Source organism: Narcine bancroftii, chromosome 6 (assembly GCF_036971445.1).
Source record: "Narcine bancroftii isolate sNarBan1 chromosome 6, sNarBan1.hap1, whole genome shotgun sequence".
In the NCBI taxonomy this organism is placed as follows: Eukaryota; Metazoa; Chordata; class Chondrichthyes; order Torpediniformes; family Narcinidae; genus Narcine; species Narcine bancroftii.
Genome location: NC_091474.1, coordinates 201,193,792 through 201,207,375, shown reverse-complemented (window position 1 = coordinate 201,207,375; position 13,584 = coordinate 201,193,792). Strand labels below are relative to the sequence as shown.

The 13,584-nt window shown below is 39.3% G+C and overlaps 2 protein-coding genes across 5 annotated transcripts in view; one reads left to right on the top strand and one right to left on the bottom strand.

Annotated features, from left to right (window-relative positions):
- Positions 1-4,556, bottom strand: part of LOC138736951 (E3 ubiquitin-protein ligase RNF19A) — a 104,794-nt gene extending 100,238 nt beyond the window's left edge. For all 3 annotated transcript variants that reach the window (XM_069887208.1, XM_069887210.1, XM_069887211.1), the window contains exon 1: positions 4,176-4,556. The gene's annotated coding sequence lies outside the window, so the exon portion shown is untranslated. The remainder of the gene's footprint in view (positions 1-4,175) is intronic.
- Positions 4,557-5,011: 455 nt separating this feature from the next.
- Positions 5,012-13,584, top strand: part of LOC138736949 (zinc finger protein 107-like) — an 87,176-nt gene continuing 78,603 nt past the window's right edge. For both annotated transcript variants that reach the window (XM_069887206.1, XM_069887203.1), the window contains exon 1: positions 5,012-5,250. In XM_069887206.1, coding sequence (XP_069743307.1) covers positions 5,211-5,250 — 40 coding nt within the window. In that variant the 5' untranslated portion in view covers positions 5,012-5,210. The remainder of the gene's footprint in view (positions 5,251-13,584) is intronic.

The window sequence follows — 13,584 nt, the reverse complement described above, 5'->3', positions numbered from 1 at the left end:
ACATTTGTCTTTTTCTTAAAGTTGAACATATCAGCAAGTTAATATCCAAAATGCAACAACAAAAACAAGAATTGGCTAAAGAGCAGATGAACATCTAATTTTCAACCCTTTGTTCGATTCATGGTAAAGTAGAGCAGTATACAAATCTTCTTGAAGATTTGATGCCCAATCATTTGAAAAGCTTTGTTGTTTGAACCATTACTGTACAGAAAAGGATTAATAATAATTTAAGATGTGCATTTCTTCAGGACATGCTACAGTTAAGTAATTTAACAAGTTTTCAATGCTTTAAGTGCCAAGAACTCTGTTCATCAGAAAAAGCCATTAAAAACATGGTTCAAATCCATGCGTTTTTAATGTCAATGTAACAGGCTAGTTTTTAAATCCCAGCGAAAAAAGATTCAGATTTAATATCAGAGTACATACATCACATCACATACAACCCTAAGATTCTTTTTTCCTGAAGGCGTGGCAGAATTACCACTAATTGGTAGTGCAAAATATAAACTGTACACAGCATAAACATGTAAACAAAGAACTGTAAACATACCAAATATAAACAATGTGAGAACAATCAGAAAAATATCAATAAAGTACACAAATGGGTCTCTGATTGAGATTGTCATTGAGGAGTCTGATGGTGAAGGGGTAGCAGCCATTCCTGAACCTGATGGTGCGAGTCTTGTGGTACCTATATATCTTTCTGATGGCAGCAATGAGAACAGAGCTTGTGCTGAGTGGTGAGGATCTTTGATGATTGCTACTGCTATCTGACGGCAGGGTTCTTTGTAGATGTAATCAATAGTGGAGATGGATTCATTGGATGTCTCCACTACCTTGTGGGGTTTACACTCTGGAGTACTGGTGCTCCCATACTAGACTGCGATGCAGCCGGTCAACACACCTTACACCACAAATTTGCCAGGGTTTCTGATATTTGTTGATAAAATTTAATGATTTTTTTTCTTGCATTTCGATTGAATCCTGCTGTTTCATGGTTGCATTAAGAATCTTATACTTGGTTTTTTTTCCAAGTGAACTGGAAAACAAGATCTGGGGGGGGTCCTATTTTCAGTAATTTGTAATTTAATCAATTATCGCAGCTTATAATAAAAATAAAAGTAAAAATGCGGCAGATGAGATCCAATTTTATTCTCCAAGTTATACTTTTTGATCAGTTTCTGAAATACAATAAATGCCTTTGCTAAATAAAAACCACTGGAAGTATGCAGGAAATACTGAGGTCAGGCACTATTTGCAGGGTTTAAAAAAATGTTTCTAGTCAATGATTTTTCATCAGAAAGATCCCAAGAATGCAGTCATTGGCCTATTGAAATAAGAGCAACTTAAATTTATGACACATGGTGTGCTTGTTATTTAACAAATGTCAAGTGGCAACTACAGTAACAAATGATTATTCTGCCAGACAAGTGCTATTCAGTAATTCCACAATGATGACCACAACATTTTAATTTCACACTTGTTTATTGAGCCAAACTTTTAAAGAGTAACCTTTTAATAAAGATTCAACTTGTTACAGTTTTGTGAGTGACACTGAAAGAAGAGATTGTGACATGGGTACATTATATTCCCTTGAATTGTGAAAGACATGCAAGAATTTTTTTAAAATTGTCCTTTAAAACCTGCATTGTGCTATTCATGGGAATGTCCAGGTAGAACACATGGGCAACTAAAATTAGAAGAAAATATTGGTTTAGATAAAATTTGTTTTGAAATCTCCCATTAATATTAATAAAATTACAAATCAGTTAATAACTAATCAACACAAACTATAGATTAAAAATCTATATTTAAAAAAAAACAGATGGTAAAAACAAAGAATTGAGAGTGAAAAGCAGAAAGTCAGGTCTAAAGAAAAATGACAGGTAAACCATAAGACGACCAAAGGGTAGAAGAACAAAATGGTCCATTACAAGGCGAGATATCAATTTTAGATGTAAAATAGCTGAGGTGGGGGAAGAGATGGGAGTGATAATAATATGGAAACTTACATGGGTGAAATTTTTGAATGAGTGGAATTCAGTAGAAATTTAAGGTCTTGTTCAGAAAACCACATTCAGAGTTGCATAATAACCAAGAATTATGATTAGCCTAAAAAAGGTGGTGATACTTGTGGGCAAAGGCACACAAGTGGAAAAACTTGGTAAATAATATTTACTCAAAATATTTCCAACCCAACAATAAATAATACATCAGTATTGTGTGCATGTTTACCATGCACATAAATCTTCAATGACAATTAGTCATTAAATTACTTAACTGCAGCATTTCAATGTCCTCAAGCAAATCTTAAATTTATTAACCCTTTTCTGTGCAATTGTGATCCAAATAACAGGACTTTAATGACTGGAAGTGAAATCTTCAAGAAGATTTGTCAAGGGCAAACCTTTACTCTTCAATACCACTCTGCTCTACCATATACCAGCAAAAAAAAAATGGCATGTAAACAGAGTTATTCATATATGCATCAATAGAGATCTTAAGTGACTTCATGATCTAATTCCAATTTCCTCAAAATATTACCTGGTGAGGCCTCTTCTCTTTGCCAATAAATTATTTAATAAAAAATAACATGATGAGAACTAATCTACAATTAGTATTGTAGCATATTGGTAATAAAACACAAATGGGGGGGGGGGGTACAAGTAGTACTTTAGGAATGGTGGTCTTAAATTGACTTTCTCCAGAATCTTGGCATCTGTCCCTTACATTATTTTACTGAAAATAATTGAAATATACTTAACAAGAGGGAGAGACAAAAGATTGACAAGATTTTTCATAGGAGTTCATTTCAACGACAACCTGTCCTGCTATAACCACATTAATGCTACAACTGAGAAAGTGCACCAGACGCTTCATTTTCTTAACAGCCTAAGGAAATGTAGCACATCTCCATGGTATCTTACTAATTTTCAAGTTCATGTGTCAAAAAACTTAATTCACTGAAAAGGGTTCTTGAGCAAACAAACAGGTTATCTCTAACAACCCACGCAGTAGTTTAAAGAACATAATTTACAATAAAAAAATAAGATCAATTAGCATCATGCAAGGGTGGTATGAAAGCACTGTAATGGGGTTCATTTGGGAGCCTGACAGCTGTAGGGGAAAAGCTGACTTTCAGCCTACTGGTGCGTGCTTGCACACTGTTAATCCTCCCCAATGGGAGGAGGGAGAAGTGAGTGTGTTCGGGGTATGATGAACATTTGCTACCTTTCCCAGTCACAGGGAAAGATGTAGATGGAGTCCATGGAGGGGAGGGCACGGGAGTTTGCATTGTCCTCTAGGAGCTGTATTCAGTATCTTCTCTAAATTCTTCTGCACTCAAGCACAGCAGCATTCATTTAAGGATGCACTATTGAAAGCATCCTCTCCAGGTGGATCAATCACAGCACAGTATTGGAACTGGAAGAAACTACAGAGTGGTAACTACGGCTGAGGCCATGTTGAAAACCAATCTCTCCATCAACTCCATTTATAATTCTTGCTGCATTTGGCGAAGTCCCTTCTCTGTCAGGCATAACATCCAAGAGCGTGAGAATACAACCTTCCAGAATAAAGAACAGTTTCTTCCCTAATGTTATCTGGCACTTGAATACAATTCACGATGATAAAAGATTGTCCTTTACTCTATTCCCTGCTCAATTTTTGTACTTTCTTCATATCCTGCACTACTTTAATAGTCTAACTTTAATAGTCTAACTCATTGGTCTATTTTTATTTGCACACTGTTGCACGCGTTCGATTGCATGGAGAGGATACAAAATGAAGCTCCATACTGTAACTAATGAACAATTCAAATCAGAGTAGGAGTCCGAGAAATGGTCAGCACTCTCAAGAGAGTACAACCGAATCAAGGTTTCAGTTAATTATCCTTCATTAAGTCAAAATAACACAAAATGTTATTTCTCCGTGGAATTCTTTTCCAGTGTTTGATTTTCAAAGAAACCAAAAGTCCAATAGACTTCTATTAAGGCTATAACAAATTTTCAGGGAGCAATTATCAACCCGAACAACTTGATACCTCAGCACCCACCTATTAAAAGGAACTTCCCACGAATTTGAATTAGAATGCAACGGCAGTTTGTCACCCGATGCATCTATTACAAAGTCATTCCAAATGGTCTAAAGAAGAATTAAAGGGTTTTTAAACTCACGGAGCCTCCTCTGCTGCAATGTCCCCCTCCGACAGAAAACCTTCCAACTGCAGAGACCAGTGGGCTGGAGCGGATCAAGCCAATGGAATATCAAATTGCCTGACAAACATCTTGTCAAAGGCCCATGGCGTCAGGTCGCGGACACCAAATCAAAGGTTACATCAGCAACGTCAGGACAGTGGGATGGAGACACTAGACAGATCAATTTGGGCCGGTTATCAGAAGGTGGTGGGGGATTTTTCAAGCGTTTAGTAAAACAAGGTACCGGGCATAATTCGGAGGCACATTAAATGTAGGGACAGTTACACCCCCGCCCCCACAACTGCTCCCACCCTCATCCACTCGCCAGCCGCCAACAGCTGATCCAATTCCAGCCCCAGCCAACACACGCGCGCAATACGTCACCGGAACCCGCGTACCGACTTGCGTCAGCACTTTTCGGGTAAACATTGCGTCCGTCGAACTCCCGATAAATTAAGTTAGCGGTTGCAAATAAAAATTAAACATGCTCCTAAATCTAGGCACGTGTTCGTTCTCTTAAAAACTTAAAAAAATATTCGGAGTTCCAAAAGCTTCGGACTGCATTGCACGACGGTAGTTGTCGTCAAATCAGCGTCGCCGTGCGTGGGTCGTCGAATGTTGCATTAAATGATCTTTTTTTTCCCGCCACGGCGCTTTGCACTGATTTTCACAATTCCTCGGAGGCGTGGGAGACGATTGCATTTAACGTCGCGCTCTATCCTCCCGTCGGGACTACAGTTCCCAGAGGCCCGAGCGAATGCGTGCTGACGCATTGGCCTCGAGCGTGGCTCGCCGTGAGGTCATGCAAAGTGGAGGAAGTGATGGATTTCCTTCCTGCAGTTAGACGCTCAGGGACTGTTGTTTCATTAATGGCTGATAGTTCAAAGCAGGAAGTGAATGAGGTTTTAATTTACTCCCCAAACCCCCCCACCACCATTAGTGATTATTGGGTGCTTTTGAATGCTGCTTTTTCGACTAAACACGTTTCAGGGAAAATTTAAGCTGAAGTGAAAAATGCCCAGGAGGAAACAGTCGAATCCTCAACCTGTGAAAAGTAAGTAGTCATTGTAGAGTGTGTGTGAATGAAGAAAATAGAAACAAGCGTGGGATTACTTTTATTTCCTAGTTTAACTGAATTCTGAGGAAGAAAATAAAAATGTTCCGATAAACGAGGAAAAAAAAGCTTTCAAACTCACTTGGGAAGGAATGCTTTCTATTTCCGAACGTCACTTTTAAAATGTGTCTCGTTTGCACCTGCTGTTGTTTTTTTTTCCCCCCTTGTTCACATCACTTTCAATTTTACTTGTTTTAGTGATGTTACTGATGAAGGCCTGCGATGGTTTGATGTGAGTCGAAACTGAGTTATTGAGGTTGAGTGAAATGAAACAGACCCTTCGGCCCATAAAGTCACGACCATGATGCCAAATTAAACCAATCCCATCTGCCTGCACATGATTCATATCCCTTCATTCCCTGCACGTTCATGGACTTGTCTAAACTCCTTTGTTAATGTCGCTATTGTAAATTTGGATTTAAGTAATTCAGTAAGATAGATTTTCTTCAAAACATATTTCTTATGTGTAGCATTTTAATAAAAGGGAAAATAATTAATTGCACCCGAATTACAAGTATGTGAATGCCTCGTTGTCAGTTTAGGTCTGAAGGAGAGATCAGTCGATTGAATTCAACAGTTGAAGGCAAAGGGGTTGAAGACAAAGGGGTTGAAGAATGGAGAGACTCAGCAGATAACAGTTGATTGGGCAATTGAGTTCAACCATTGAAGAATGGGGGGGGGGGGGGCAGAGTGGTTATCATTGAAGTGGGCTGAGTCCGAGTGTAAGGCTTTGGCTCAATTGGCTCTGGCGAGAATAGGTAAGAGCTGAGGAATAATCGGAGATGAAGTCAGAAAGGGCCACCCTATTCATGGAATAAAAAAGGTTTCAGCACATGGGCACAGGCAAGGGCAGACTTTTTAGATATCATCTGTTTTGTTCATCGAGTCATAGAAAGTTGGAATGGCAGCCAGGGTAGGGGAATGCTCCTCTTGCAAAATGTGGGTCAGCAGGGAAGCAAGCAGTAGTCCTGATGACTTCATCTGTGAGAACTGCATTCAGCTGCAGCTCCTGACAAGCAGAATTAAGGAATTGGAGCTGGAGTTGGATGAACTCCAGATTATTTGGGAGGCAGGAGTTACAGGGACACTATCATGCCTATGAGGCAGGAGGATGGTAGATGGGTCAAAGTCAGGGAACAGACAGACTGTGCAGGGCAGCCCTGTAGCAGTCCCCCTCAATTATCCCATTTTGAATACTGTTGGGGGAATGACCTACAAGGGATAACCCATGGAGATCTGGTCTCTGGCACAGAGCCTGGTCCTCTGGATAAGAAGAGGCGAGCCTCAGTGATTAAGGAATTCCATAGTTAGGGGGACAGATGATAGGTTCCGTGGAAGAGATTGTGTATCCCGGATGGTATGTTGCCTCCCTGGTGCCAAGGTCCGAGATATCTCAGATTGAGTTCAAGGCATTCTCAGGAGGTAGGGTGATCAGCCAGTTGTTGTGGTTCATGAGTAGGAAGTGCGAGGAGGACCTGTAAGGAGAGTTCTGGGAGTTAGACGCTATGTTGAAGGACAGGACCTCCAGGTTAGTGATCTCAGTATTGCTACCTGTGCCATATTCCAGTGAGGTTAGAAATAGGGGATAATGATACTCTGACGTCTGGCTAAATACCTGGTGTAGGAGGGAGGGCTTCAGGTTTCTGGATTATTGGGCTCATTTCCAGGAAAGATGGGACCTGTTCCAATGGGACGGTTTGCATTTGAACTGATGGTGTTTGGGGAGTTGAAAAATGCAATGTTGTGTCTAGTGAAGAAAAAAGAAAATTGGCTTCATGGTGTGCTGAATGAAATGAATGAGCAAATTCTTTGTTTGTAAGCAGTGGTAAATCAGTGCTGTTACATGTGGCTCTTTAAGCAAGTTTGGCCACCCCTGGTTTATATTCATGCAAGAGAAGTTTGTTCAGTGTAAGTATATATATTTTTGTCTTTTAAGCTGTTTATTCTTAATTTAGGGGTATTAATTAGGCATTGTACAAGTAAGTCTCAAGCAACCAGAATTTACACTTATCTGGCATTTACCGATCACCAGAGGTGCTGGATACCAGGGGTTTTACTGTATATTACTTATTCCTGTAATGTTTGTGTGCTGCTGTGGCTTTTTAACAATTTGTTTGAACGAAGGTGAAAGACAAACCTTAATGGAAATCTGAATGGTCACTAATATTCAGTAGAGGTTTCTTCTGCTATTGTGCAACATTGTCAGAGCATAGAGACATTTAATATTAATACCTGCAACATTCCCCAACTATCCTGCCAGTTCTAGGATTTGCTGCTAGAGGAAGAAAAAAGACTCTTTCAGCTATATTTTTCCACCAATACCATCATGCTTACTCAATAGTAAAATAAAACACACAACATGCTTGGAGATAATACTTGCTTGACTTAATAACAAATGGCAGTTATTGTTCCTATTTAAAAATGGATACTCTACAGTCAACCCGTTAACAATCAATCTAATGACGTCTAACACAACCTGCAGGTTCTTCAAGCTACACACTATTTTGATTTGAAAATGTATTTCATCACATCGCAATTCTTCGGAATTCTCTGTGTGCTGGGTATAAATTTTGAAACTCTGTTTCCAACTGTACTGTGGGAGTACCTTCCGAGAAAGACTACATTGGTTCAAATAGGTAGTTCATCAGTGCCTGCAGCCAGTGACTGCCTCATCTCCAATCTGGGTAATTAAAAGGTCGTGTTCACACTCTGGGTGGGGGTGGTGCTGATGGAAGTATATTCCTCAATAGTTCAGCTTTTCAAATGATTTTGCATCTCATTTGGGTGGCAAATATTTAAAACATAATAAGTCAAGTTTCATTGGGCCTGGAAATTCCTAACCCCATTTATGGCAAGAGGTTTGAAGCAAAGAATAATCTTATTCCTACAGGATTTGATTAGAATTTCACCTGGTTTAAAATATTTATGATTCCAGTCAACAGATGCAAATACAACCTTTAGTTATTACAATTAAATTAATCATGCTTGCAAAGGACATTCTAATTTTAATTCCAATATCTAATCAAGTGAAATTAAGTACAAATTATTTGCTGAATGTGTATTGTGCACTTATGACACGAGTCTTCATGTTTTGTGCATCAGTCATAATTTTTACAACTGTTTGATCAACTGTCAAAATGGATAAAAATATTAACATGGGAAAGTCTATTGGAATTCTAGGGCCATTTTGTTTCTGGATCATGGGTTGGATATACTATTTTCAGCCATCCAAAGGAAAACGCACCACAGGATGGAATAGCAAAGATTATTCAAGTAGTATTTTTGCGAAGCTTTGCCAGAAGTTTTTTACTTTCCTGATAACAAGTAATTTGAATTATGCTGCAAATTGTTATTTACAAATCCAGAACAGATTTCAGATTTATTGTCAGAGTATAGACGTGATATCACGTAGAACCCTGAGATTCATTTTTCCTACAGGTACGGCAAAATTACCACTAATTGGTAGTGCAAAAAGAAACTGCACACAGCGTGAACATGTAAACAAAACTCTAAACAGATAACAAATGTAAATAAGAGGATTGTGCAATACAGAGAGAACAAAAAAAAAATCAATGAAGTGCATGAGAAAGAGTTCTTAAATGAGTCCATAATTGAGTTTGCGGTTAAGCTGTCCTTGAACCTGGTGGTGCAAGTCTTGTGGCACCTATACCTCTTTCCTAATGGCAGCAGCGAGAACAGAGCGTGTGCTGGGTGGTGTCATCCTTAAGATGGCTTGGAATTTGTCAAATGTATTCAGGAAAGTTTTCTAAATCAATGTGTAGAGGTACTAACTAAAGAGAATGCAATACTGGATCTCATTTTAGGTGACAGAAGTATGTGTCGGGGAATCTTTTGGATCCAGTGGTCATAAATAATGCCATTAATTTCAAGTGTTATGGACCCTGGACAATTTTATTTTAGGACCAGGGACTAGACTGAACCTACAGCATTGTGTGCTGTTGTGTGTGTCTGATCTGGGCTTCCCCAGACCCCTTCCAAGAAGAGTGCTTCGTGTGACCAGAGTCACTTGATGATCCAAGACAGAGTGTTTAGAGGGGATGACTTGTGTGGCAGAAGGTCACTCGTTAACCCTAAAGTAGGCTTCAGAGGCATGAACCTTGATTAGTGACTAGAAGGTCACTGGGTGAAAATTCCTGTATAAAGAATTCAAAGGTGATTGTTGCCACCTTCGAAACTCAGGTAAGTCGTAAGTCTACAATGACTACAGCCATGTGTCTCCTCGTCCAACTAAAAGACAAGCGTGCAACCAAACTAAGAATTCCAAGCCTGGAGACCAGACTGTGTGAGCTGTTCCTTTTTGACTAACGGACTTGACTGAGGTGAGGCTTTGTATTGGGAGTTTTTTTTTGAGTGTGGTATTTTGAGCTTGGACTGTAATGTTCTTTTTGTTTCCTCACATACTTGTATGTAGAGTTGCCATAAAGGCTTAAGTTCATTGAGGTAATTCTATTGTTAATTCGTTAATAAATTTTGTGTTAAACCTAACCCATTTATTCAGACGCATGGTATTCATGGTGAAGTAATGAGCTGGATTGACAATGGTTGGATGGGACAAGCCAGAGATAGTGGTGGATGATTGCTTTTCAGATTGGAGGCCTGTGACTAGTGGTGTGCCTCAGGGATCAGTGCTGGGACTATTGTTGTTTGTCATTTATATTAATGATCAGGATGATAATGTGGTAAATTGGATCAGCAAGTTTGCAGATGAGGAGGTGTAGACAGTGAGGAAGGTTTTCAAAGCTTGCAGAGGGATCTGGACCAGCTGAAAAAATGGACTGAAGAATGGCAGATGGAATTTAATGCAGATAAGTGTGAGGCGCTGCATTTTGGAAGGACAAACCAAACCAAGAATGCGCAGTGAAATGCAATACCACCTCTTCAGGAAATAATTCTGGCAGAGCAAAGTACAGGGAGAAGACTGGGCAGGGGATTCATTTTAGTTTACGAACATTTGATGCTGTTGTAATGAGCTGAATGGCCTCTGACTCTAAAACTACTTTGAAATGATGTATGGATTTCAATATAATTTGTTTTTCATGTCAATAGAAGTATTTGGATGCATGTGATTTGATATGCATCAGATGTTTGATTGAGAAAAAAAAATCCAGTTTGTTGATTAGAACTTTGCTGCATTGGTTGTTCTTAATCTGGAGAATTGCAAGAGAAACAACAAGATAGAGTTTGGAATGAAAGAATGCTCTTTGAATCTTTAGTTTAAAAAAAATTGTTCTCAGCCTCAGAATCTCTTCCAAATGACAATTTACCCAGATGGAAAGATTTCAATAAGGTGAGCAGAAAAATAGAAATTTAAAAATTAATCTTGCACTAGAGCGAATAAAGTGAAATAATTTCTACAATTCAACCTTGACAGAATGAAGGTGGCAAATGCTTTGCTATACTGTCATCCAATGTTAAGCTGTGATTTAATTATGCTGTTGTATTTTGGTGTTTGTTGCATTTTAAAAATATATTCATAAATATAATAGAATAAATACAATCAGTATATCTTACATTCATGCAGTCGTATTGCTGCATTCATTGTGCCATCTGACCAATGCATTCTATTTGTAATGCATCAAATCCTATTTCCTCTTTCAGCAATAAACCCATGAAGTGTCACAGATGACCCAGCGGCTCTATCATGGTGGCAGGATTCTAGATTGCATTTCTTCCTCACAAAAAAAAAATGCATGGCCTACACCAAGCTTCAGAGCATCCCTTTGGACATATTCTGTGTAGCCTCTAAAGTGCAAGTCAGTGACATTTGCTTATAGACAAGTTGGGGCACTGGAAGACCAGGAAGTTTCAGACAGACCAAAGTACATCTTTCATCAGTTGATTATGCTCCATTGGTAGTTCATGTATATCTCTGACCAGTTGACTGATCAGAAAGTCCTCTATTATGCAGCTGTTTGGAATGAGCCTTAAGGATGCCCTTGTATCCTTTACCAGAACTTTGCAAACATGCAGTCCACAACAAGGGGACAATTGTCTCCTCATCCTTGCAGCAGTTTGAAGGAATAGTGTGCATTGGGAGTTGACTCTGACCATGCATGAAGGATATGACAAGATCATCAAACTGCCTCAAGTGAGGTCTTAATGCTTGTTGTGGAAATGAAGCCTTTTGCCAAATGGCTTTGATTGTCTACTTGGGAAATGTGCCCTATAATCCATGTCCTTTTCCAAAGTTTGCATGAGTTTCTGTGCTGATCACTGTCTGAAAATGGTCAAACATTTTTTTAACAGAAACTTGTATGACAGATGGCAAGGTCCAACTGGACTATTGCAGAGCAATGAAGCCATGGCCATTGTTTGCAATACACAGACAGCAGAACCTCAGAACATAATGGACCTTGTTATTTTTAAATATGCCCTGGGGACAAAAGCTTGCAAGTGATTTACTTGATCACCTTGTTGCTGGACAGGGATGCCTCTCAGTGAAGGCAAATGTAAAAATGAAATCTGCCATTACTTTCAAAATGCCAGCACTACATGTGGCCATCTGAGGCCTGTGTTTGAAAATCAAGGCCACAAAACTCATGATCTATTCGACACCCATTATTGCTCTTTCCAATCCATGATATGACCTTTGTACTTTGTAAATAAATCTTATTACACCCTTTCTAAAAGTTTGTTAATATTGCCCCTTACCCCCAGCTTGTGTTGTTTATCAGTCGTTAACCTGCTCTTTTGAAAATCATGGAACATGCAATCATCCCACTGTCTCCTGTTTTACTTGTGTTTCTGTTGCATCCATAACAACAAAACAAGGTCTGCAAGATTGTCACACCATCTTACATAATTGTGACTGAAGTTCATGGTTTGATGCTTTTGACCTCCTCTGCTTTTCACGTTTGATTCCATCATGCAACCTTTTAAAAAATTGGTTCAATTTACGGTCACTGTTATGGTCTTTGCATCCCTTCTCTTGTAGCCCCTGCTAATTATGTGTGTAAATATGAAGATGTCTCAGTTCCATGCTAATGATCAAATAAATTGCACTGCTCTGTAAACTGTGCATGGAGTTGAATGATGAAGGCTCTGTGAAAGCTTGAATTAAAATTTGACCATTTACATTTTTTTTATATATAACCATACAACCACTTACAGCACAGAACAGGCCAGTTCGGCCCTACTAGTCCATGCCGTAGCAAATCCCCACCCTCCTAGTCCCACTGACCAGCACCCGGTCCATACCCCTCCAGTCCTCTCATCTCCATGTAACTATCCAGTCTTTCCTTAAATGTAACCAATGATTCCGCCTCAACCATGTCTGTCGGATGCTCATTCCACATCCCTACGACCCTTTGCGTAAAGAAATTTCCCCTCATGTTCCCCTTATAATTTTCCCACTTCAATCTTAAACCATGCCCTCTAGTTTGAATCTACCCCACTCTTAATTGAAAAAGCCTATCCACGTTTACTCTGTCTGTCCCTTTTAAAATCTTAAACACCTCTATCAAGTCCCCTCTCAATCTTCTAAGCTCCAGAGAAAAAAAGCCCCAGTCTGCACAACCTTTCCCTGTAACTCAAACCTTGAAATCCTGTCAACATTCTCGTGAACCTTCTCTGCACTCTCTCTATTTTGTTTATATCTTTCCTATAATTTGGTGACCAAAACTGTACACAGTACTCCAAATTTGGCCTCACCAATGCCTTGTACAATTTCATCATAACCTCCCTACTCTTGAATTCAATGCTCCAATTTATGAAGGCCAACATTCCAAATGCCTTCTTCACCACACCATCTATCTGAGTATCAGCCTTGAGGGTACTATTTACCATCACTCCTAAATCCCTTTGTTGCTCTGCACATCTCAATAGCCTACCATTTAATGCATATGATCTATTTAGATTTGCTTTTCCAAAATGTAACACCTCACACTTATCTGTATTAAATTCCATCAGCCATTTCTCAGCCCACACCTCCAGCCTTCCTAAATCACCTTTTAATCTATGGTAATCTTCCTCACTGTCCACAACACCACCAATCTTTGTATCATCCGCAAACTTGCTTATCCAATTCTCCACCCCTACTTCCAGATCGTTAATATATATAACAAACAATAGTGGACCCAGGACCGATCCCTGAGGAACTCCACTAGTCACCAGCCTCCAATTGGACAAACAATTTTCTACCACTACTCTCTGACACCTCCCATCCAACCATTGCTGAATCCATTTCACTACCTCCTCATTTATACCTAATGCCTCCACCTTTTTTCCTAACCTCCTGTGGGGAACTTTGTCAAA